This window comes from Heteronotia binoei, chromosome 9 (genome assembly GCF_032191835.1).
Source record: "Heteronotia binoei isolate CCM8104 ecotype False Entrance Well chromosome 9, APGP_CSIRO_Hbin_v1, whole genome shotgun sequence".
Lineage (NCBI taxonomy): Eukaryota > Metazoa > Chordata > Lepidosauria > Squamata > Gekkonidae > Heteronotia > Heteronotia binoei.
In genome coordinates this window covers 91,051,943-91,076,990 of record NC_083231.1, presented here as the reverse complement: position 1 = coordinate 91,076,990, position 25,048 = coordinate 91,051,943, and the positions used below count along the sequence as shown (strand labels likewise).

The 25,048-nt window shown below is 43.4% G+C and overlaps 1 protein-coding gene across 1 annotated transcript; it reads right to left on the bottom strand.

Moving 5' to 3' along the window:
- Positions 1–7,588: 7,588 nt before the first annotated feature.
- Positions 7,589–24,598, bottom strand: LOC132577292 (radial spoke head protein 6 homolog A-like). Its single transcript, XM_060246983.1, has 6 exons — positions 23,839–24,598; positions 21,350–21,587; positions 18,846–19,601; positions 16,074–16,212; positions 13,116–13,233; positions 7,589–7,933 (listed from the first exon to the last, which is right to left on the bottom strand). Exons 1-6 carry the CDS (start codon positions 24,546–24,548, stop codon positions 7,705–7,707), a joined length of 2,190 nt encoding a protein of 729 aa, XP_060102966.1. The 5' UTR covers positions 24,549–24,598; the 3' UTR covers positions 7,589–7,704.
- Between the last annotated feature and the right edge of the window lie 450 nt (positions 24,599–25,048).

Sequence of the window (25,048 nt, the reverse complement as noted above, 5' to 3'; positions counted from 1 at the left end):
CCTTCCATTTCTCTGTTGTGCAGAGAAAAGCTAGCCTTGAAGACTGACGCAGGCTGCAAAGCCTGAGCTCCATTTGGCTTCCTTCCTTCCCCCATCTCTCTGTTGTGCAGAGAAAAGCTAGCCTTGAATAATAATAATAATAATGTTTTTATTTATATCTCGCCCTCCCTGCCAAGGCAGGCTCAGGGCGGCTTACAAAGCATGATATAATATCATGGTATAACAAGAAACAGATAATATAATCAATAAACAATTAATATTAAAATTAAGCTAAAACAATACAATGGTGCTACAGTCTCTGTTTGTCCAAGATAGCGTAATATTAGTTCTGGTTCCATCTTAAAAGGCTAATTGGAAGAGGGTGGTTTTGCAGGCCCTACGGAACTGATTAAGATCCCGTAGGGCCCGCACCTCTTCCGGCAGCTGATTCCACCATTGGGGCGCTTTTATGGAGAAGGCCTGCTCCCTGGTTGTTTTTAGTTTGGCCTCCTTAGGCCCAGGGATTTCCAAAAGATTTTGTGAGCTGGAGCGCAGTGCTCTCTGGGGAACATATGGAGAGAGGCGGTCCTCGGCCATATAGGGCTTTAAAGGTGATAACCAGCACCTTGTAACGAACCCGGTATACAATTGGCAGCCAGTGCAGTTCCCGCAGCCTAGGCCTCACATGTTCCCACCGAGGTAGTCCCACTAGCAGCCTGACTGCTGCGTTCTGCACTAGCTGCAGTTTCCAAGTTCAGTACAGGGGCAGCCCCATGTAGAGGGCATTACAGTAGTCCAATCTTGAGGTGACAGTCGCATGAATCACTGTTGAAACAAATAGAATACTGGAGAGGGAGACTCAGGTTTCTAAACTGGAGAGGGCAGCTTCTGGGAGAGCTCTCGCAGCCCCACCTACCTCACAGGGTGTCTGTTGTGGATGAGGAAGGGAAAGGAGATTGTAGGCAGCTCTGAGAGTCTATCCTTGAAAAGACAACTTCTGGGAGAGCTTTCTCAGCCCCACCTACCTCACAGGGTGTCTGTTGTGGGGGAGGAAGTGAAAGGAGATTGTAGGCTACTCTGAGATTCTGTCCTTGAAGGGGTAGCTCCTGGGAGAGCTCTCTCAGCCCCACCTACCTCACAGGGTGTCTGTTGCGGGGGAGGAAAGGCTGCTGCGTTCTGCACTAGCTGCAGTTTCCGAGCTTGGTACAGGGGCAGCCCCATGTAGAGGGCATTACAGTAGTCCAATCTCGAGGTGACCGTCGCATGAATCACTGTTGCCAGGTAGCCTCGTTCCAAGAAGGGGGCCAACTGCCTCGCCCGTCTAAGATGAAAAAAGGCGGATTTGGCAGTGGCAGCTATTTGGGCCTCCACTGTAAGGGAGGACTCCAGTAGCACTCCCAAGCTCCTGACTTCACGCACAGATGAACTGATCTTTGGAAACCAGTTGTAATCCCAGTAGATCTCCAGCAATCACCTGGTGGTTGGGAATTCTAGCAGTGGAGCATTTTAGCCATGATATTTCATTGTCTTTAACAGCCCAGCAACCCTACAATCTCAGACAAAACCAGTTTTACAAATACCAAACTGAGGGATTAATTTCTTTTTGTTTTGGCTTCAATACTTTTCTATTTCCTAACTCTCTTCCTTCTCCATTTTTGAAGATGGGAGGGGAGAAGTAAGGGTTTTAACAGGCAAGAAGTGCTGGTCCTGGCGCACTGTTGCAGGATGTTATGAGGCAGTGCTCCGTCTCCAGGGCTTTTATTTTTTATTCTATACTATTTTATCTATTTATTTCATCTTATATCCATCTATTTTATATATTTATCTATTTATTTTAATTTCTTTTATCTCAACTCTAGTATTTTACCTTTGAGCTTTTATTCTGGCTCACTTTTTCCTTTTATCTGTTTTGCAGGCTCAGTGTTGAAGTCTCCCCTCTCCTGTGGGGGATGGGCATGATAGCCGTGGTGTTACTGCTCACCTTTTTGTTACTTTATTATTCCTTATCTCTCTCTCCCACTCTTCCTTTTCTACCATTTTCCTCTCTTGAAGAATAGTGCTGTTTTGGCTGTGAGGGAGGTGAGAGAAGTGTTTTTGAGCGTATTGTGCATGCCTGTTGGACTTACGCACATATTACAAAGATATTGGTTTTTTATCTCATTACATATGCTAAACCCATTCTCAGTGAGCATAGCTATATATCAAATAGAAAAACAATTATTTGCATTAATTTTGCTGGCCTGAATCATTCTCCCTTGGTGGAGCACTATTTTTAAAGTTGATAATTTTTTATGGCCCACGAATCAGGTAAATAATAAAAGCCCAAGCGTGGTGGCAATTCTCAGGATTTTTATTGGATGGATGTGGCTTGAGCAGGATTGGCTCACACTGTCTCTGCCGTGCCATTGGCTGAATCTGCTGTTCCCAACCCACCGCCAGCCCCATCAGGCAAGAACCCCAGCAGAAGGCCACTGACCTTCGATGGAGACAGTTCTCTCCTGACTGGGAGCTTACTGAGCAGGACTGCTTCTCCTCAGGGCCTGTTATAGGAATTCCAGGACAGTCCATCTGAGAGCAGGCAGGGAGATATGAGGGTGTAAAACAGGGGAAAGATTTGTGGTACCTGGCCCCCCAGCACCCCCTCCCCCAGCTACGGGCCTGTGTTCATGAGAAAACAGTTGGGTTCCTTCTCTTCAACTGAAGCAAAAAGAATGTTCATTCACAGCAGGGAGGGGCCCTTTCCACCTGCCAATACTCTTCACTCTATTCCAATTAGGCTACAGTGGGCTCATATGACAGAATGGACTCTGAGGGAGAGGCCTTTTCTCCTGGAGAAGCACTGTTGCCAATCTCCAGGTGAGGGCTGTAGAAGCTGACTGGGTGATTTCAAACCAGCCTAAACTGTCTCATGGGGTTGTTGTTGTTCAGATAAAAGGGGGAGAGAGGAGAGGGGAATGCTGTAAGCTGATGTAATGGCTGATGACTCCACCCTATTAAACAGTTTGTCAGAGATAGTCTGTTGGACTGAAAGGTCTCACTACAGGCCTCTGAGGCAGAAACTCATTGGGCCCAGTGCTGACTACGGCTGCCAGTTCCATGTTGGTGAGAAATTCCTGGAGATTCTGTGGTGGACTTTGAGGAGGGCATAGGAGTTAGGGCTTCAGAGTGGGGTCTGCCGGACCCAGGTCCTTGCTGTGGAAGCTGACTGACTGATTTCAGACCAGTCACAGACTTCCAGCCTAACCTGCCTCACAGAGTTGTTGTTCAGATCACATGGGGGGAGAGAATGATGTAAACTGCTTCTGCCCCCCCCCCTCGTGAAGGACTAATTTTCCTATATAGAGGCTGCAGGGAGGGCACAGGTGATGGAAAGCTGAAGTCAGAGGGGCAGATAAAGGGAAGGAGATAGGCTTGCCAACTCCAGGTTAGGAAATTCCTGGAGATTTAAAGGGCTAGGCCTGGAGAGGGCAGGGTTTGAGGAGGTGTGGGACCTCAGAGAGGTACAGTGCCATAGACTCCAAACCAACAATTTCCTCATGGGAACCACTGTTGCCAATCTCCAGGTGAGGGCTGGAGATCACTCAGAACTACATCTGCTCTTCAGATGCCAGAGATCAGCTCCCCTTGAGGTGTGTGTGGGGGGAGTGAATGCCTTCACTTTGGTGGGTGGGAAGACAGCAAGGATGGCAGACACTCGCCCAGAGGCCTTCAGTGGTATCTTTCCATGTTGATGGGAAATTAGGAGTTAGGGCTTCAGCATGGGGTCTGCCAAACCCAGGTCCTTGCTGTGGAAGCTGACTGACTGATTTCAGACCAGTCACTGACTTCCAGCCTAACCTGCCTCACAGAGTTGCTGTTCAGATCAAAGGGGGCAGAAGAGAATTATGTAAGCTGATTTGGTTCCTCACCCTCACTGTGGGGAAAGACAGCCTATGTAGGAACTACAGGGAGGGGGAAGGAGATGGAAAGCTGAAGTCAGAGGAGCAGATAAAGGAAAGGAGATAGGTTGCCAACTCCAGGTTAGGGAATTCGTGGATATTTAAAGGATGGGGTTTGTGGAGGGGTGGAACCTCAGTGTCAAACACGCTTATTTCTGTAACGTGATTTTCTTTCAAAGAGCAGGTCACCAGCTCTCTTCTGCTCCCCCCTTATTTACAACCATTGGGCAAGTAATAAATCCATCTGGACCAAGGATGTTTATGCTACAGCCTGGCTGGTAGTATTTTCAAGTCGCCTCTCCCACAGGTTCACACAGACAACTCTTATATGCTTCCAGAATAGTGTGAGAATGGGAGATATTTCTAATAGCCTAAATTCCTTAGTAATAAAATAGATAGTTGTTTAGCAACTTTTGTACTTGTGACTCAGTTATGCATCTGTATGGTAACCTTTGAAGATATCCTATATAGCAACTGTGAAACTGTGTATATGTCATTACTCTCAAGGCTTGTGTCCTTGGTATAGCTCCTGAGTTTCTAACAATAAAACAGCTTTGATTTAAAACAAAAGACTGCTTATTGAGAAATATCAGTGCTTGACACTCAGACAGGTACAATGCCATTTCCTCCTAGAGAACCACTGGAGATCACTCAGATTTACATCTACTCTCTAGATAGCAGAGATAAGCTTCCATTGAGGTGTGGGGGGGAGTTAATGCCTTCACTTGGGTAGGTAGACAGCAAGGGTGGCAGGCACTTGCCCAGAGCCTCCCCCCCCCCCCACGGGTCTTACTCCTAGTGATGCTATCAGCAGGTGTGTATAGTCTATGGGCAGGCGCTGTTCCAAGTTTTAGTATGTCCCACCATTTAGAGTCAGTGCTGGTCATTAACAGCGGAGATAGGATGCAAGGAGCACGAGGACATGCAAATTGCCTAGTCCATTCAGCCTCTCCATCCTTAACAAGGCAGAGTCAAACCGTAAACTGGAGAGAATAAAACGGATACAAACGGGCAGATTTTTGTAACTAGCTGGACAAGCTTTAAAAAGGGACGCCCAAAACATCTGTAGCCTATGACAAGAGACTGGAAGGAAGCATAAAGCACAAGCTCTCTTCCCCAGCCCTCTGCCCTCAACTGGGAGCAAACCCCATTGACCACAGTGGGGCTTAACCCCAAATAAGCGCACTAAGAAGGCCTCCAGGAGACCACAGAACACGCAAAGGATAAGAACTCCCTCCCCACAAAAGGCACCTTTCGATAAGCGGCCGCACCCTCATGCAGACTATCACAGCTCCCTCGTCAGCCATTTCGCCGGCTCGCCAAACCTCGCTCTTGTAGGGTATACCTTCCAGCTTTTGATTTTCGAGCAAGAGCCTTTGCTATTGGTACTTCCCGCCCCTTCTTGTGTACCATACTACTATTGTGGCTGGTATGGAGAGAATGGGCGGATCCATTAAACACTACGCCGGGGGTAGGGGACAGTGTTCTCGATTGTAGGGCATACAACAGACGGTATTGGTAGACTTAATTGGTATTGGTTAATCGATTGAACGGTAAGGGTTTGAAATTTTTATTTCTTGCCTTTGCTCTTTCAGGTTTTTTTTGTTTTTAAGATCAGTAGTGCTTACAGGCTTAAAGAGGTGAGTCCTTCCTAGTAGAACTTGCAGCTTCCCAATCCTTAATAGGTTTGGAAAAGCAATTGCAGGGTGGGTGGATGTTTTATTGCTAGCATGTAAGCTGCTTTATAAAAAGCCCTGTGGGCCGCGGCGCAGAGTGGTAAGCTTTGATCACGATCTGAGTTGGATCCTTGCGGAGGCTAGGTTCAGGTAGCCAGCTCAGGTTGACTCAGCCTTCCATCCTTCCGAGGTCAGTAAAATGAGTACCCAGCTTGCTGGGGAAAAAGTGTAGATGACTGGGGAAGGCAATGGCAAACCACCCCATTAAAAATCTGCCGTAAAAATGTTGTGAAAGCAACGTCACCCCAGAGTCGAAAATGACCTTTGCTTGCACAGAGGGGACTACCTTTACCTTTAAGCTGCTTTATAGTGCCACTCAGTGTTCCCGCTAAGCTGAGTTAGTGTGAACTAGCTCACAATTTTTTAGTCTCCAGCTCACACATTTTTGTCTTAACTAAGGAAAAATGGCCCAAGAGCAAAATTAAGTTATGCTGTAGCTCACAGCTTTAATGGCAGTAGCTCACAAAGTAGAATTTTTGCTCACAAGACTGCAGCTTAGAGGGAACATTGGTGCCGCTTCAAAGGACAATCTAGGGCCACTGTTTTGCAGGTTCTGTTTCCTGGGAGGAGGAGACGTTTTGCTTTTTTTCTTCTGGAAATGTTGTTTGGATTTTGTTTTTTTAAAAAAACAGTTTTATTTTTCAATTATTAATGTTATTATTAAAGAAGACATTAAAAAAGGATATAAATATTGACTCCAAAAAAGCCCCCCCTCCCCCAAAATGCAATCTTTTAATTAGGGCCAAGCAAAACACTGTGCAGACTTCACCACAAATCTTCATGATTATTTATTTACTCAGTCCATTTGTACCCTGCCTCTCTCCTCAAGGGGGACCCAAAGCATCTTACCTCATTCTTATCTCCTCCATTTTATCCTTGCAACAACCCTCAGTGTAAGTGACTGGCCTAAGGTCACCCAAGAGACTTCCATGGCATGAGTAGACATTCAAACCAACTAAGTCCAACACTCTGCATTGGTGTTCTTACTCTGAAAATAGATCTTTATATGTTCCCTGGTAAAGAAATGCCTCATTTCAATAGAAGGAAAAACACAAAGCATCCCATTCTTGAAATAACAAGATGAACCTTTCAGGCCAGATGTTACATGTTTTAAAAATGGGAGGAGAAAATAGCAGATATATAGGTAAAGGTCTGAAGACCTGGTCATGCCAAAATTTGGTGTAGATGCTGTGCTGACCCATTTTGAATTGCTGTTGATGTTAGATTATAGCATTTGCATCCCGGGAAGGAGAACTAAACAATGGAGGGTCATCTTATTGGAAGGATTTTAAAAAGGCCAGCAAGTCCAAAGGTCACTCATAAAACCCAGATGAGAAACCACAGTTCTCTTTGAAGGCTAAGAGCAGAGCAGAAGGAAACATTTGGTAGTCTTTATATTAATCATGCCTGAGATCAAATTTAAGATGGTGTACAAGCTATAGTCAATGTTGGGGAGAAGGACTGATTTCTCCCATATGGACCCACCCATCGTCTACTGTCATTTTTGGATGCCCCTGCCATCTAGGTTAGACAGGTGGCAACCTGAGAAAGGGGCTTCTTGGTTGTGTCAAAACTTTGGAACTTCCTCTGCAGAGGTATTTGTCGGCCTTCCTCTACTGCCCTTTGTATACATCTCTCTGCCAATCTTTGCCATCATGCATCCCATGTTGTGACTCTGACTCATGATGGCAGATCCCACAGCATATGTAGTAGTCTTTAAGGTGGCACAGGGCTGTCTTATGATTTTGAATTTAGTTCACTTCAGTCCCAAGTAAAGGTGCATTGTAGAGCAACCCTGCATCCAGTTATATTCATTGAGATGCAAGGCTAGCAAAAGGCAATGGCAGTCTCTGGAAAGTGACCACAAAAATCAACCCCCTGTGAGTGACTACAAAAGGCTAATATGTAACTACATGTTAACTACCTCCTTACATGAACTTAATAAGTAAATATTTATTGCACTCTGCTTATGCTAGTACATTAATAGAAAACCCAATAAATTCTTTGGGGGGGGGGGAGGAAATGCTACATTGCATCCAACTCTTTGCAGTTTAATCATCCTCATCTTCATCTTCCTCCTCTTCCTCTTCCATCTCTTCCGCAGCCAAAGCTTCCTCCTGGGCAGCCTTGAGTGCCTGCTCTTCTTCCACAGTTGGATCAGCAGTTTCTGTGATTTCTGGTCCACTGGGGTACTCAGTCTGCACTGGCGGTAGTTCTAAAGGAGTGTAATTGACTGTACTGTATTTAAGACCCCAACCAATATAGATGTTATCGAATCTCCTACAGGGAAAAAAGGGAATGGTGTTAAAAAATAACTTAAAGGGAAACCCCAGTTGAGCTTCTTTCAAAAGTCAAGTGAATCTACGTGTTAAGGCTTATGCTGAAACCTGAGCCTTCACATCTTCTCCACCTGGAATGTTTAATAAATCAATATTACGCTATCACATCATCGCACTTCCTTGTCTTTTAAGTGGCACCCAAGCAAATGGAATGGGAACACTCACAATGGGATTGTGCCATGCTCCCCCAGTTAGACCAAGACTGTAATTTAAACAACCCAATAGGATGGCTGTCGTATTCTCCTAAATAGGATTTAAAATATTTTTATTCAGTCTTCTGTTATTGTCATGATACACAATAACCCTTTCCCACAGTTTTTCAGCCTACTCAGTCTGGCCATAATAACAGATGTTAGAATAAGATAGCATATAGAAGGAACTTGGAGAAGAAGAACAGTAATAGAAGTATAGGGAAAGAAAGAATGTCAAGGATGGTGTTGTGAGAATCCCCTTTGTGGGGTCCCAGGCCAACAAACATGTCGGTTCTTTCTCATTCAGTGTGTCCACTTACCAAGCCAAAGAAATGTGCTGGTGTCTCCTAACCTATCTAAATATGTGTGAGTAAAGAAATCACCCAAAGCATAGTGTCAGGAACACAGTCTGTTATTTTATTACTACAAATATCCTTTAGCCTTCACAATTCTGGGCAGGCAGCCAAACAAGGCACTCTACCAGATAAAACATAACAATTAAAAGGTTCCCCCACAATACAAGCCAAGAAAAAAAAGAAAGTTCTCCTTCCCCTCCCTTGAGAATTCTCAGATTGATTAGCGACACCCCAGTAGGAGAACAGTGTTCTCTGGGATCTGTCTAGATCAGTCCCCAGTGGTGGACAATGGAGACAATTTATACTCTTAAGATCAATGATTTCAATATTTGACACATCCAGGTGGCTAGCTGTGTTGGTCTGAAGCAATAGAACAAAGTTGGAGTCCAGCAGCACCTTTAAAACCAACCAAGCTTTATTCAGAATGTAAGCTGTCATATGCATGCATATTTCATCAGATGAACAAATGGTGTACAGTGAGCAGAGTTACATATAGCTGATGGGCAGTGGTTAAGCATGCAAAATGGTACAGAGTTACAATCCAATAGCAACTGAGAACTGAGAGACATTGGATTCATATCTCATTACATATGCTAACACATTTCCACCAATTATAGCTATATAGCCACAGTATTCCAGTGCATTTCTCTTTAAGAACAGTGTATCAGAATAATGTTGGGTTTTTTATATTGACAAAGTTAAGACAGAGATGTTGGTTGTTTGTCTCATTGCATGCACTGGACCCATCTTCCACTATATTCTAGTGTATTTTTTTTGTTGTATTTGCAAAGTGAAATGATGTTTATAATGTATGCTAGATGTTAAAAAGTGAATTAAGTAACAAGAACACTTCTGAGAAAATAGTTCTCAGTTTAACCAGACTTTAAGAAACCAGAGAGCAATTAATAGATGGCTTTTATTGCCCTGTAACACCTTCTTCAATTCTGACATGCAGATGCTATTCAGACCAAACGTCTTTTCAATTTGACCAAATTTCCTTTCCCTGGTCATTGGTTCTTAAATCTGTACCATTTTGCATTCTGGGCCAGTGCCTACCAGCTATGTATGGCTCTGCTCACTGTGAAGTCTGATGAAGTGTGCTTAGAGAGCACAGGAAAGCTTTCGTTCTGAATAAAACTAAGTTGGTCTTAAAGGTGCAATTGACTCCTATTTTGTTCTACTACTTCAGACCAACATGGCTGCCTACTTGGATCTTCCTTTCAATTTGTTAATTTCACTATTTTGCTATTGCATTATAACTCTGTAGCATTATGCATGCTTAACCACTGCCCACCAGCTATATGTAACTCTGCTCAATATTTGACACAGTCATGAATTATAGCTATTATGACTCCCTTTAGGTAAACATATACATTTAATGCACAGAGGATGTCCCAGGAAAGGTTGCATATATCCTTTGATAACCAAACAAGTGTGAATTAAACATCTTATTTTCAAGGGCAGAGGCTTTTGGTGTTTGAGATTATTTAGACCGCATCCTCTTACCACTACAAACATACTGGGAGTTATACTGGGAGTCCTTCCTAGTGCTATCATGTAATTTAGTTGCAGAGAGGGGAAAAGGGTCATTCTATGTGACGTGCAAATCATTTTTTGTCTCCCCCTCCCTTTGCTGCCATAATTCCTGGGGTGTTGGAATGTGCATGCATGCTTGAGAGAAAAGCTGGGAGGCAAAGTGTTAAGCCTCCTGAGTGTTTGTTTTGGGCAAAGTGTATTGCTATATAATATTCTATTAAAGCAGATTAAATATGGTTCTGATTTTCTGGCACAAACCTGAAGATTTTCTCACAACTGATGGAGATCTTCTGCAGGTTTGGGTCAGTCCCAAACAGGTATTTTGGTCTAGCTAGAGTCTAAAACTGCAGCAGTTGTTTTTTAGAGCTTTCACATGGCATTGTGGTACATCCATACACATTCTGGCTCATCCCCTGCTGTGTTGCAATCAAGATACCCAGTTTTCAACATCACTCATAGTTACATCCATACATCAAGGCCATGTAGAGGGTTAATTTTCTGCAACCGTGGGAGACAGCCCACAGTTTTGAAGAAAAAAAAAGTGAAAGTTCAAAAAGGGTATTTAAATATTCCTCTGTGATAAACTGGATAGCTTAAGTTCCAGGTTCTAATAAGATGGTTGAACTTTGGTTTAGAACTCTAAGTGTTGTTCCGATTCTGGCTTCAAAACTGCTTCTTTTGCTGATTATCAATGCCTGTAGAGCAGTTTTCAGTTCAGGATCTTTGTTTCAGGAGATCTGACTTTGGGAGATAGTTCTGTCCTCCCTAGTTTTTTCTTTCTTTCTCACAACTGAAATGCACATTAATAGTTTGGTTCTGATTGGCTGTTGAGTTGCCTAGTGAGGCATCATTTGCTGGAAGGCTTCTCAACATGCATAGATAAATCTTTTATTGCTCACTCTGGCATGCCTCCATGCTACACCTGTTGGCCATGGAGAGCACCCTCATATTCTGTAGGATGGGAGAGATGGATGACCAAAGAATGCCATTCTCAGATGCTCGGAGATAGTAAGTTCTAAAATCTTAGGCAGATTTTTAGATAGCAACAGTGAGGTTTATTTGTTTTATATTTATTGCTTGTATTTGAGTGATTTATGCTGTGCAACATTCCTTTAGCTAATAAACTTGATTTATGTTTGAGTATCGAGGCACTGACTTGAGTATGGGTACACCTCAGCATGAACCCAGGGCAGGAAGCTGAGGCTTTGGAAGGTAAAGCTTTCACTTTTGTAAAGGGGGGTGGGGAGAGTACATCCTGCCTGTCTGACAGATGGAGTGGCTGTTTTCAATGCCCAGTGTAGGAGGCTTGCAGCGGCTTGTCATTATATCCCCCTACTGCGGAATGTTGTCTCTACTTTCTCAGGTAGCATTCTTCCTCTAGCTCAGTAGTAGCCATCAACCTCATTACATGTGGCACAATTTGGAGGAGGAGAAGAAGAAAATATTGGATTTATACTCTGAATCTCAGAGTCTCAGAACAGTCACAATCTCCTTTTCCTTCCCCCACATACAACAGATACCCTGTGAGGTGGGTGGGGCTGAGAGAGCTCTTACAACAGCTGCTCTTCCAAGGGCAACTACGAGAGCTATGGCTGACCCAAGGCCATTCCAGCAGCTGCAAGTGGTGGAGTGGGGAATCAAACCCGGTTCTCCCAGATAAGAGTCTGTGCACTTAACTACTGCACAAAAGGAGGAATTGCCCCTTGAACTAGATAGGTGGAGGTGGTGGCTGCAGTCATGTGTGGGAGGGGGAAGAGGAGAGGACAGGAGCTGCCACCATTGTTGTTATTCACCACACAGTGGTGAAGAAGGGACAGGAGACAGATGGGGCAACAACAAGAGGAGGACATAGAGGATAGGGAGGAAAAGGAAACAACAAAAGGAGGTACAAAAAGAGAGGATAGGATAAATTAGAGAAGGCAATACTCCACATGAAGGCAATTCTCCACATGAGTCTCATGGGTTCTCACTTGTCTTTCCTATATCCACTTAGCTACATTTTTTCCAAAGATCGCACTCAAAGCAGGGTATATGCCATGTGAACAGGGAAGGTTTTTTTTTATTCCCACAAACATTAGCACCACTATCCCTAGGGCCATAGCCAGTGCGGGGAGCACAGGGGTGGTGCCCCCTACAGAATCTGCAGCACCTCCACCCAATCTTCCCTGAAGATTAGGGAAGATTGGATGGGGGATGCTGCAGATTCTATAGGGGCACCACCCCTGTTCCCCCACTGTTGGCTATGGCCCTGTCTTTCCCTACTCCCTACATGAACCTAAAAATGGCTGCCAGTTATGTAACCATTCAGTTTTGCTCCCTACCACTTTGAGTGGGGGAGTGAAACTGGTTTAATGGGTTGTAGCCTTTTAAACCTAATTGCTGACTAGGTCCGCCAGTCAGCAGCTAGTGTAAATACCTGACAGCCATTCAGCCCTTCAGTTTTGCTTCTTCCCTTCAAAGGGAGGGGAGTGAAACTGAAGGGCTTAATGGCTCGCAGTCATTTGAACTGAGCAGGTCTGCTTGTCAGCAGCTAGGTTTAAATGGATGGCAGCCATTTAAGCTTTCAGTTTTGCTTTCCCCCCTTGGAGGTGGGGGAAGCAAAACTGAAGGGTTAAAATGCCTGGCTGAACCGGCCAAAAGTCTGGTAAATATTCAGGGAAGGTGCCTTCGCCAAACACTGGTTCCTGAGCTCCAAACAAGCCCAAGTTTTGTGAGCTGGTTTGTGTTCATCCCTAATTGTATTACCGACTTATAGTTTGAGCCAAAATATTATTTGTGGACTAAACTTCTCAGCCTTTTTAGATGAGAAGCAAGCCCATTGACTTGACTCCAGCAAGACTTACTCTTTTTTAAGCATGCATTGGATTGCAGCCTTAATTGGGGATCAGTGCAAATGAATAAAGAATATGAAAGCCAAACTGGTTTTAGCGATGAAATTGGTCAACTCTTAAGAAATGGTTCAAATAAAAGAATAGCAATAACAGAAGTATGTATTTTATGCTGCTTAAGCAGGAAACAAAACCCGTTGTCCACTCCCTACCTGCCAGAAGCAAAGGAATATGCTCCAGGCCACAAGTTGGACTGAAGAACTGCAATGGCATATTGAGGAACCAAGCTTGTAGAGGGCTCAGTTGACCATGGAGAGATATTCTGAATGTCTGAACAACAACAACAACAAAGCTATGAAATATTTGAGTGGTTAGACAGTTGTTCCATTGAATGTTTTTATTTAAAAAAATAGACCACAATGTGCTTAATAATTAAATTAAGTGAAGTGCCATTAAAGCACAGGAGCTTTAAGAAGCTTTTCTTTTAGAGGACACCAAATAGAGGTAAATAACCACAGGTTGTATCCAACCAACTTTTCCCCCTGGTGAAAAAGAGTATGCTGGGGATGATGGGACCTGCATAGCCAAAAGCCATGTGGGATGGGGGCTGTATTAAGAAAGGAAATAGAATGAAAAAGCTGGCTGGATCCAACCCATTACATACAATAAGTGCCATCAAGTCACAACCAACTTTTGGAGATTCCAGCAAGGAGCTTTAAAAGCAAGTGAGAAGCAGAGGTAGTTTGCCATTGTCTTCCTCTGCAGTTTTCCTTTGGGGGGTGGATTTTTGTATTTTTATGTGCATGTGAGTGTGTGTGTGCACCTAAAAGTCATGGTGACCTCTGGTGACTGACTCCTACTGGGGACATGGAGGATATTCAGAGAGATAGCTGAATAAAGCCTGCCCCACCTCCTGGCTCTTATATGTCAAGATCGCCCATCCAAGTACTTGCCAAAGTCGACCCTGCTTAGCTTCCGAGATCTGATAGGATTGGACTTGCCTGGGCTATCCAAGTCTGGGCCCTCTGTAGAGTCTTCCTTGGTGGTCTCCCATCCAAGTACCGACTATGCTTAGCTTCTGAGACCCAAGAAATCAGGCTATACCATACCTCCTTCTCTCCTTTTCCAACCCGTTATTGTCATTTAAATGTAAACTGCAAAAATGTGCTACACTTCTGAAACCCTTTCAACTAACACCCAAACAGGACAGATAGACTGAAGTGTTTTAGCCTCATCTAACTGGCTGCATCCAACTCTCTCCCCTCAATCGTTATTTCTTTCATGATCTGTTGTCCACCTTACTTCACCTCACTTATGAGAAAGCCTCTTATAAGCTTTCCAAATTGGGACCCTGTTGCTGGAGGAAAGGAGCCATGGCTCAGTGGTAAAACATTTATTTTGCATGGATGCATAAGGTCCCAGGTTTAATCTTCAATATCTCCAGCCAAAAAGATCAGGTAGTAAGTAATGTGAAAGACCTTTAGCTGACACCTTGGAGAGCCACTGCCACTAAAAGTAGACGATACTAATCTTGATAGACAAATAGCCTGACCCAATGTAACTTCATGTATGTACCTAGCCTAGTAATACTAAATACATGCTGAGTAATATATAAATGGAAAAGTACCCTTTTAACACAGAAATACATAGGAATGCTCCCTGGAGTAATGTCTGGCACTTATCTAAAGATATGTTAAAATGAAATGATATCATACTGAAGAGAAAAATATATGTCCCTGAGACTGCTTTTGGGCTTCCACCTGTGTTATTGTCTTTAGACTTGTAAATGCATTATCTATCATTCCAGCCAATTTTTATCTTACCCTTCCTGGAAAGAGTTCAGGGCAGCATACATGGACTCCCTGCCTCTGTGAATTACTTTTCTCTGAGAGACAGTGGCTGGCCCAAGATCACTTGGTAAGCTCCATGGCTAAGTGGGAACTGAACATATGTACATAGGAAGTTGCCTTATACTGAATCAGACCCTTGGTCCAGCAAAGTCAGTATTATCTACTCAGACTGGCAGCGGCTCTCCAGGGTCTCAAACTGCGGTATTTCATGCCTTTTTGCCTGGACTCTTTTTAGTTGGAGATGCTGGGGATTGAACCTGGGACCTTCTGCTTACAAAGCAGATGCTCTACCACTGAGTCACATCCCTTCCCTAACTGACCCTGGCTCCACCCAGTCCTCGTCCAGCATCCAACTGCTACATTCTAACCTCAGGATTTTTTGAAATGGTGGTGGGCATCATGGAGGCAATTTTGGGAGGTTCCAGGCCCCTACTATTGTGGAAGGAGGCAGCTGTTTCTGAACTGACGTGTGGAATAGGATTATAGAACATAAATTATACAGCAGAAAATGTGTTAGGGTTGGATCTAGCCAGGTTTTATCACTCAAACTCACCCAATTCCCTTTCTTACTATAGCTCCGATTCCACATGGCTTTTGTCCATGCATGTCCATGCACCAGCACATCCCTTTTAGAACTCAAAGGGACCCCCTTCTTCCCCTTTTCACCACTGGTAAAAGCTGGTTGGATGCAACCCAATGAACAGTAGTAGTAAGAAGTCAAAGTGTCTCCTTTAATAGGGCTGTGCACACCCCTCACTGGATATTGTTCTGTAGCAATCACTTGATGCTTGAGTTTTAAAACCACACCAGAGAATCCATTTGCAAATGATTGGCACCATGCATCGATACTGCAATATGCATCAAAGTGTGTGTGCAGCTCGCAAGATTAACTATAGTACTGACAACAAACATGTTGAGTTGATTAATTTTAACAAATCTTGACTGCATCCACACCTTATTAGTTATTATGCTATGACAATAACTTGCGACTGGATTTTCCTTCATGAACAAGATGAACTAGAAGGTGAATGATTACTGTAGTGCAATACCCAGTGCCATGTGGATACAGTCCAGGGCACATCACTGAATATTTCACTGTTGTTCCACAATCATTTGCAACCAGACTGTCTTGACAGACCTGGAAAACCCAGATGTGAATTACTGCTGCAGTGCAACAATAGCATAGTATCTGATGATGCATTGATGCAGCCCTGAACAACCAATTAATCCAACACCAATGCCTGCTTTTGCCAAGGGCTAAATATTTCATGCTAGTGATGCCCATAAAGAATGAAGGAGCATGCAATGTATAGTGTCTACCTGCATCTTCAGAGAGTGGAGTGAGAAGTGGAGGTCCTACTTCTTGTTGTGACTCTTCTTGCTCTTCTTTCTCTTCTTCTTCATCCTCCTCCTCTTCTTCCTCTGCTTTCTGAAGGGGATTGATCCATGCACAGCGTCCCTACATCCAAGGACCAAGTGTTAGAAAACAAGATTCATGGGAACCAGCACCAGGGTGGACCAGTGGTTCTCAACTAATATGAACCATGCTTGATGGGACCTTATGGAATGGAAGTGGGGTGGGTGGAGAAAATGAGAATAACTAATACGTGACAGAATTCTCAAGGTGCTTTGAATGAACTGCTTGGTATTTTGAAATTGTTTTCTGCACAAAGAGACCAATGAAGGTGTACTCAAAAATCACTTTAACTTAATTAAGACAGGATGTGCACAAACTTGGCTTGTGGTTGAGCTCTTGCATGAGCTTTCCTACTTCCCCCTTCCCTTCTTGTGCAGAGAAACCTGCTTAGAGCTTAATTCTGGTTATCCATGAATAAGAAGTACATGCATGTGGGTTAGCAGAAGTTTGTTTCCCTGTCCCCAACTTGGATTTGAAACCCACATTTAATCCAGATTTAGCATTCTGATTTGTTGTGTATGTGGTGTTAAATCTGGTGTGGGTCAACCTGTGTGCATACATTTGAGTATCATGGGGCACTAGAGTTTGTTGATTCCCCGTTGAGAAGAGAGGGGAGAAAGGAGAGAAACAAGATCTTCATGGAAGACTGGCAACAAAGATCATGCACATCGCAGTTTAAAGTTGCTTAAAATTAACATCTGGATGTAGTGTAAGACTGGGATGGAGCAATAGTCTAAACAAAATAAAGGGCAGCCCCTTCACTGCAAACCTCAGTTCCCCATAACCCATGAAGGTTCAATTAAAAAAACAAACAAACCTTCAACTCCTAAACAATACTTTTAGCAGATAAATAAGCCAAAGGCGTAAAACAAACTCCAGTTTCAATTAAACAAGCACTTAAATTCTCTTGGGGGCACCGTGTCATTGCATACTATCTTTGGGACACCATGCTGTTGCATGCTAGCTCCCAAAGCCTTTCTGGGTTAATGAGAGCCAATTTATATGTTACAGAGTACATCGGTTTGGTCTGTGTAATAGTCAGACATGAGTTGCAGTTTCTTCTAAATTCCCAGACAATCGGTATTTAATTATTCTTAGGATTGCAGTGTACATAGAATATGGGCTTCATCCTTCTCCCCCTGCACCATTTTCCTAACCTGAAACAGTCCTGGGGGCGCTATCTGGCCCACTGAAGAAATCCATGTGTTTGGCCCTGACTTGCTTTGTTTCCCTTTGGAGAACTGAAGATTGCAATCCTGTCCATACTTACTGAAATCTCAACCAAAATTAGGTTACATCTTTACTTAAGGCCAAACAAGCCATGACTGAAGGGAAACATGTATTTATATTATTTATTTATATTATTTATAGTCTTGTTCTTATACAGGGTTGGGGATAGGGTGCCTACTTTTCCCAGGAAAAAAAATAGAATGGGGGTGAGGGGAGCTAAACCCTGTCTCCTCCTCACCTGAGTACCTTCTGTGGTTTAAAGCATGTTCTTTCCCGCCCGCCTCTAGTACCAGAAGAGAACCAGACTAGAAATAAACTAGTTAACAGAGCATTATGAGATAATGAGGAAGAAGGTGGTGGATTTCGCTTACCTCAGCGGCAAGCTCCATTTTGACTCCTTGCTTTATATGTGAGCAGGTAGATACAGAACCGAGTGCACATGCATTCCCTCTCTCATGTCAGGTTTGGCTCTTCATTGTGACCAATGCAGGAGAAACTCTTCATCCAGCATATTTCATTACAAACTGTTCCGTTTTCTCTGACTCCTCTTTGTATCTGTTTGTCTTGAATGATCGTTACATAGTTTACTTCCATCACTACTGGGGCTTTTGATACTAAATAGTAGCCTTTGGCTGCAACTTTGCACTTTGTACAACCAGAACAGAATGTGAAAAAGGTCCTTCTACAAGGATCTGCTTCTCTGTGTGTGGATTTGCTTCTGCTTCTCCTGAGAATACCCCGATACCAGAGACATGTGGGTGGAGTGTGGAGAAGCCTTGTTTCAGAAAGAACTGCTGAGAAATTGCATGTAGCTGATAGCAGAAATGCTTTGAAAGGGAAATGAAGGCTACACTGGTTTCTTATTAGCAGTGTCTTGCTCTACTTACACAGGGTGAAGAATTGCTGCCTAGATGTTTGCGTTTGTATGTGTATTTTTTGCATAAGGAGAATGCTACTGCAATATATAATGTCATGGCAGCATTCTCCTTATGCAACAAATAAAATATTACTATTTATTACAAGCCCTGACTTATATGGCCTAGGTTAGCATGATCTCATCAGTTCTTTGGAACTGAGCATGATTGGCCTGGGTTAGTACTTGGATGGAAGACCACCAAAGAATCCAGAGTTGCTACACGGAGGACAGGCAATGGCAAATCACCTCTGTTCATCTCTTGACTTGAACACCTCAGGAGGGGTCACCAGAAACTGCCTGTAACTTGACAGTGTTTTCCACCACCATTTAGTATCAAGAGAACCAGTGACAATGAACCTCACCTGTGTTGCTTGCTCCTTTCAACTATGAAGAAAGTTTCATGGCAGAATATTTTTATGGAATGGTGAAACATTTTGTAGTTTGAAACTGAAGCAACAGAGAATATTGCTTTTGTTCTGAGAAGCCTTTGGTACTGTTATGAGATCAATGTAGACTTCAGTAAACATACCTGCATTAGAATGTTCTGTACGTGGTGCACCCAGTTGGAAAGAGAATCCACCAACTCTATCACAGAAATGGGTTCAAAGTCTGGGTTTTCTTCATATGAGTCTCTTCCGGCTCCTCCCTCCTCCTCTTCATCTCCTTCTTCTTCTCCAAACTGATAAAATCCCAGTGGACTGACCTGGGTAGCTGCTGAAATGCGGGCAATTTGGGCTCGCAGGTAATTGGCCTCATTGCCTGGGAAAGGTGGATAACTCACAATGGGAGCATCCAGTCTTCCAGTGAAGAACTTTTTAATTTTCCTGGCAGTCACGATCTGCACAGGTGTTACTGGAGGTAATTTCACCCAAGGTTTGCCTGCTTCATTACAGACAAAATAAGTGAACTTATTGGTCCCAGTTCGATTCTCTTCTTTTGGCACTGCTGGCGGAGGCTTATAATTGGGTTTGGGTGGCTCATCTTTTTCTTCCTCATCTTCATCTTCTTCCTCCCTCTCACTTCCCTCTTTCAAACCTTCTTCAGGTATTTCTTCCTCCTCTGCCTCTTCCTCCTCCTCTCCCTCACGGAACTCCACCTCAGCAACAATATAGTTTGCCTCTATTCCTAGGATTTTGCCCCAGAAGCGACAAGTTTGGAGTGGATGTGTGGTGACCAGTAGTTTGAGGGCAAGGAATATGTGGTAGTTTTCCTCCATGCTCAAACCAAATCCAGCTTGTTCAAAGTAGTAGGCTGTCTCCATTACATTAGGCAGAGGTGTTTCTAGCTAGATTGGGGGAGGGAGGGGAAATACCAAAATTAGATTATTGCACCCCTTAAAGCGGTTAGCTCCTGCACAGATTTTGAAAGCTGAACACCAGAAACCCTGTTCACATGTTACGGTGAACTCATGTAAATTCTACACATATTTACATGCATCAGTAAGAAAGAGCCAATGCACAGTCACTTTACAAATGAAACCAGTGACCAGTATCTGGGTAATTGTGGGGTTTCAATCACATATTCATCTCTAAATGTATTTAATGTAACACAAGAATTACTCAGTGTATGTATTTTAAAAATCGTGTATACTCTATCCAGTTTGTATATGCGTTCGTTGTAGCTTGTGAACAGGGCTAGAGGCACCTACAAACAAGGTATTGATCTCAGCTGACTTGGAAAATTCCCCAGGTATACAAAAAGCATGAGAAGAAAATCCCTGGAAATGACTGGAAAATGCTCAAGAATGGACATGATGTTGAGGATAGCTACAAATCAGTTAAGGTAACAAAGGGAAGAAAATGAGCCTCCAAGTCCTTGAGCGCTTATTCAGCGGCCTTCAACATTTTCAGATTTTAGTCCCTTCATTAATCTCTAGTTGGCAGGATGGGACCCACTGGTTTGCAAGCATCAGTCAGATGGTAAGAGCTAGAACAATGACATCATCAAGGCTAGTCAAGAGAGCTGAGGAGAGGAGACACAAGCTGGCCACCAGGAGGAGCTCTATAGTGACAGAAAATTCAGCACAGATTCAATGCTCCCCCTTTCCCTACTCCAGCACTTTCCCACCTTTCTTATGTCACCACCCCAGTCAATGTTTCTTGCCTGTGTTTGCAACACAGAACTCCCCTTGGCCATGAAAGGTTAGCTTTCTTGGGAAGAGAACATTTTGTGCTGCCAGTACATGTACCAAGCATGGGAGTCTTGAGTAGCAGGGATGAGTATAGCAGGCTTAGCAGAGGTTGTGTAGAATAAGGGTACTGCATGAGGGAAATAATGAAGATTCCATTGTTCAGCCACAGAGAGGCCCAGTTCAGACTGAGGCTGCATGGAAAGATGGGGAGGAGGAGGAGGGACAAACTTTCTACTCTCACATGGTTTTAATCAGGGCTGGATCGGGGGGGGGGGGTGCAGGGGGGGGTTTGCCCTGGACGCCGACGGAGGGGGGGCACCAAATTGGGTATGCAGTCCATTGTATTCTATGGGACCATAAGATAGAATGGCCTATAAGGGGGCACCATTTTTTAATTTTGCCCCCCCTCAAAAACACATAGATCCGGTCCTGGTTTTGCTAAACAGAATCTCCACATATACTAGTATTGGGCCTATTTGCCTGGGCTATAATTGTGCATTTCTTTAATGGGGCTATAATTGTGCATTTTGATTAGCACAGCTGTGCAGGAGTGGAAAGGTTAAATCCTTCTCCCTGTTGCCACAGCACCCTATTCAACTCTCACACCCATCTCGCTGTAATTGTGCTTAAAAGGATGCTGGAAAAGCCAACTGCAGTTCTTGCAGCATTTCATCTCTTTTGACCCTTGGCTGGAGTATTTCTTGGAAGCCATTTAAGGTTTTAAAATTTTTGACTGGTTCTTCTGTGTTTCTGTATCTAATATGTAATCCTTTACCTGGCTCCAGAATTTGGACAAAAAGTCTACAGAATGGATCCAGGAACATACAGGGAATTTTTTTCGGGCAAACCACAGGTTTGCAGAAAAATATGAAATCCAATGAAATCTAGGTCTAGGGACTCACTGTTTCTTCTTCTACTTCTTGCTCTGCTCCATCTCCACCTCCAGCCTTCTGGAAAAGAGTCTTATACATTTCAGCCAGCTCATATGTTGGCAGTTTCTCATATTCATCTCGGAGGGTGTCCAGTTTCTTCTGGAAACGAGCACACTTTACATCTTTGCTGATATTCTCAATTATGTCTGCTGGGTTTTCAGGCCGCTCATTCAGGATTTTGGCCAACATTTCAGCCAAATGGTCATACCTAGCAATTTGAAGATAAATGCCCCACAAATAGACATGTTATAGGCTCACTGCAATAAATTCTACACAGAAAAAGACTTTTCATAGACAATCGTATTTATTAGCAATAAATGCTTGGTGGATTCTCAGCAGTCGTGGGGCATCTTCCCTTGAGAAAGAACCCCTGTTGTAGGGAAATCATATTTTCCCAGTTCTCAAGATGTAGCAAATGGGGAAAATGCAGTTTCCTCTCTCAACTAGTTCTGCTTCCATTTCTCTAATGCTAAGTCACAGACATGAATGGCGCAGTTTCTGTGGCATCACTGACTAGCAATACACACTTTTTCCTATGCCCGTGACATTTTGCCATTTTTTAAAATTGCGTTTTTTTTTTAAAAAAAATATTGTAAAACCTCTTCCAGTGCTTCCCTGATAGAATACTCAAGTGTGGATGCTAATATTGCCTTTCTTTTTGAAGTCATAAGCACGAGAAAGGTTTAATCCATCATTTAAAGAGCCTTTTGTGTTTTCATTATTTTATTGCTTATGCATGGTTCCCACCTTCCAACACACAGCCTCCAACTTTTTTTTAAAGCTACTAGCTATTATCTGTTGAATGATTATTCCCACAATCCGCTTACTATAGTCTATCTTACTCTCTGGCAATCTTGTACAGTCTACATCTACACCTACCTGTGGTGGGCAACTCCCTGCCCTCAAACCCAGTCTCCTGTCTTTGATGATTTAAGAAGCAGAAGAAAAATAGGGGAGGCGATAGTATAGATGCTAACCCCTCTAGAAATTATCTCAATCTCTGTGGTAAAGACCATGCTGTATAGGGATTCCTAAAGCATCGCCAGGAAGTGATGGCACTTCTGAGTGTAGGGCTGGAGAATGTGACATCACTTCCAGGTGACACTGTAGGAATTACTGAAATCTCTATAGTTTTTATATCAGGGCCTTTTTCCCCTGGGGGAACACAGCGGAATGGAGTTCAGAAACCTCTTTGTGGAAACAAAATTCTCAAAAAATGTTTAAAGGTTCATGAGGGACACCTTTCTTTCATTTCCCTCTTGAGAGTTCTGGCACCTCTTTTTCCAGACCTCCCCCCCCGCTAGTTTTTACCATAGAGAAATTCCTAGAACATCATGGAGGATGTCACACTGCCTGAAACGTCACCCTCTCCAGGAACTGCCACTCAAATATCTCAGCATATGCTGACAATCTATAGGTCAGACATGTCTGTTTTTTTTTAAAGAAAATTTTTCATGTATTGATTGACAATATGATATAAAAAACATAGTAAAATCAAACAATTACAGTGGAAGTAAACAAAAACAATAACAATAAATTAGGTTACATTATTCTCTGTTTGTGACATATAATATACTGATTGAAAGATAAGCTAATACTCAAATTTTTACCTGTTATTAATTACCATATTGATTATCAGTACAAATGCCATTTATTAACTAAATTTGGGATTTCACCTTGAGAAATTAAATATTCTAATATCGGAAATCAAATTGTTTCAAAGCTTGTTGAACTTACAGTATTTAGTACAAATTTTATGTTTGCTGTTATCTTGCTCATCGTGTATAAGTTCCACAATTTTTTGTGCCAGAGATCTAATGAAGGTTTTCTTTTATCTTTCCATAATAATGCAATTGTGGCTTTGGCTGCATAAAGTAATATTGCAATAGTTTTTTTTCACTATATTGGGGATTGATTTAGAAATATATATATTTAATAATATTGATTCTGGTGAGATTTCAATTACATGTCCTGTAATGGTTTGGATTATTTTAGTTACATCTTCCCAAAAAGGGTACACTGATGAACTGCTCATGTAAACGACTGTTGTAAGCCTCCCTGAGTCCGCTTGAGGAGAGGGCAGGATAAAAGTCTAATGTAAATAAATAAATGAACAAAATATCCAGCAATGCATATAAGAGCCATCTTCATTGCAATTTTTCCAACATTTCTTTGAAAGATGTGGTAGGTCAGGCATGTTTTGACTGCTTACTCAATAATGCTATCCAAAGATATCCTAGTTACCTAGTATGTGATCTGAAGGCACATTGGATACCACCCTTGCGGAAGCTAGCAGCTTTGAGTGTAGTAATTGGGAGATCACCTACAAATCCTGTATATACTGCTTTGAATCACATAGAAAGGGGAGGGAGTTAAACTCTACATTATGTATTCAGTTTAGAAACCTTTCAGATTATTCTGTTCCCTTCACATACAGAGTATGCTTTACCCATACTTACAAGCTCACACCAGATTTGAGGCTTGTTTTTAGGAGATAAGCCTTTGCATTCTTGATTGCCAATGCTCTGGGTCCAGGATCTGGTACCTGATCTTCGTAAATGCCAGCTCCAAGCTGATAGAGCCCCAATCCGGGCTCGTGAAGTTGGTAAGGACCGTGTCCCGGGTCATATTCCATCTGACTGCTTCTGACTAAAGGCACCTGCACAGATAGACGAAAACCCTCTCTTTGGTCCTGTGGTTGAGATGCGCCACTCAGAAAATCCTGAGAAATGCCTTCTGATGTGTCCAGAGTACCTGCAGATTGCCGATAAACTCCACTCCTTTGGTCCTGGGGTTGAGGCATACTACCTCTGCCTTGGAAAAGGCTGCCTCTTGCCTGCTGCGGTTGGTAAACAGACCCTCTTGGTTCTTGCTGCTCATAAACACTTAACTTTGGTTGCTGGGGCTGGTAGATGCTGCTTCTTGTTTGCTGAGGTGTACCCGGTTGCTGGTCATGATAGGGAAACTGGCTTTGCTCTTCATCTTGGCCTGGAGCTACATCCAGGTCTTTATCACTGCTGCTGGTTGGCCCGTGAAGTACATAACCAGAGGGCCTTGCAAGGCCTTGCAGGGATTTGCTGGAGGGACTGCTGGGCTGCCTGGAGGGCTCTGGGCTCGGTTGCTGGGGTTTCTCCCCCTCCTCAGGTGGTTCACTGGGGGGCTCTGCCATGGTGCTGGGTTGGCTTGTGGGGGAATCTCTTCTCCTTTCCTTTTGCCGGTCTCTGCAGCAACAGCTTTCAGGAGCGTTGCTAAGGTAAACCTGACACCGTTGCTAGGAGAACTGGATTGGCTGCCAAGCTCAGCCTGGAAGAAGAGAAACAGAAGGAGAGCAGAGGCTGCAAACTGTTGCTGTTGGTGGTTGAAAAGAGGATCCCGCCTCCCACCCTTGCCTATGGGGGGGTGGGGGTGAAGGTTCTGAGGTGGGGGGCCATCCCCTGCAGCTTAACAGACAAATCTTGAAGGTTCCGTCGGATGCTTAGTCAAGGCTGGATCTATTTGTATATGCTGGACTCTGGAGGCACCTTAGAGACCGACAGAATTTATTCCTGCATAAGCTTTTGTGAGTCTCAGCTGGGGTAATCATTTGAGTTTCTGAGGTGCTCCTGGAATTCTGTTTTATATTTCTGTTTCAATTAATACAGCTATCCATTTGGAATATGTGTGCGAAAG

What these genes read in the sequence shown, in the direction of transcription:
- LOC132577292 (XM_060246983.1), bottom strand. Translation starts at nt 24,548, where the DNA reads ATGGCAGAGCCCCCCAGTGAACCACCTGAGGAGGGGGAGAAACCCCAG. An exon ending in AAGAAGTAGAAGAAGAAACA is followed by an intron (nt 19,602 to 21,349) that starts GTGAGTCCCTAG and finishes CCCCCAATCTAG; the next exon opens with CTAGAAACACCTCTGCCTAA. An exon ending in TATTCCTTTGCTTCTGGCAG is followed by an intron (nt 7,934 to 13,115) that starts GTAGGGAGTGGA and finishes TTTTCCCTGTAG; the next exon opens with GAGATTCGATAACATCTATA.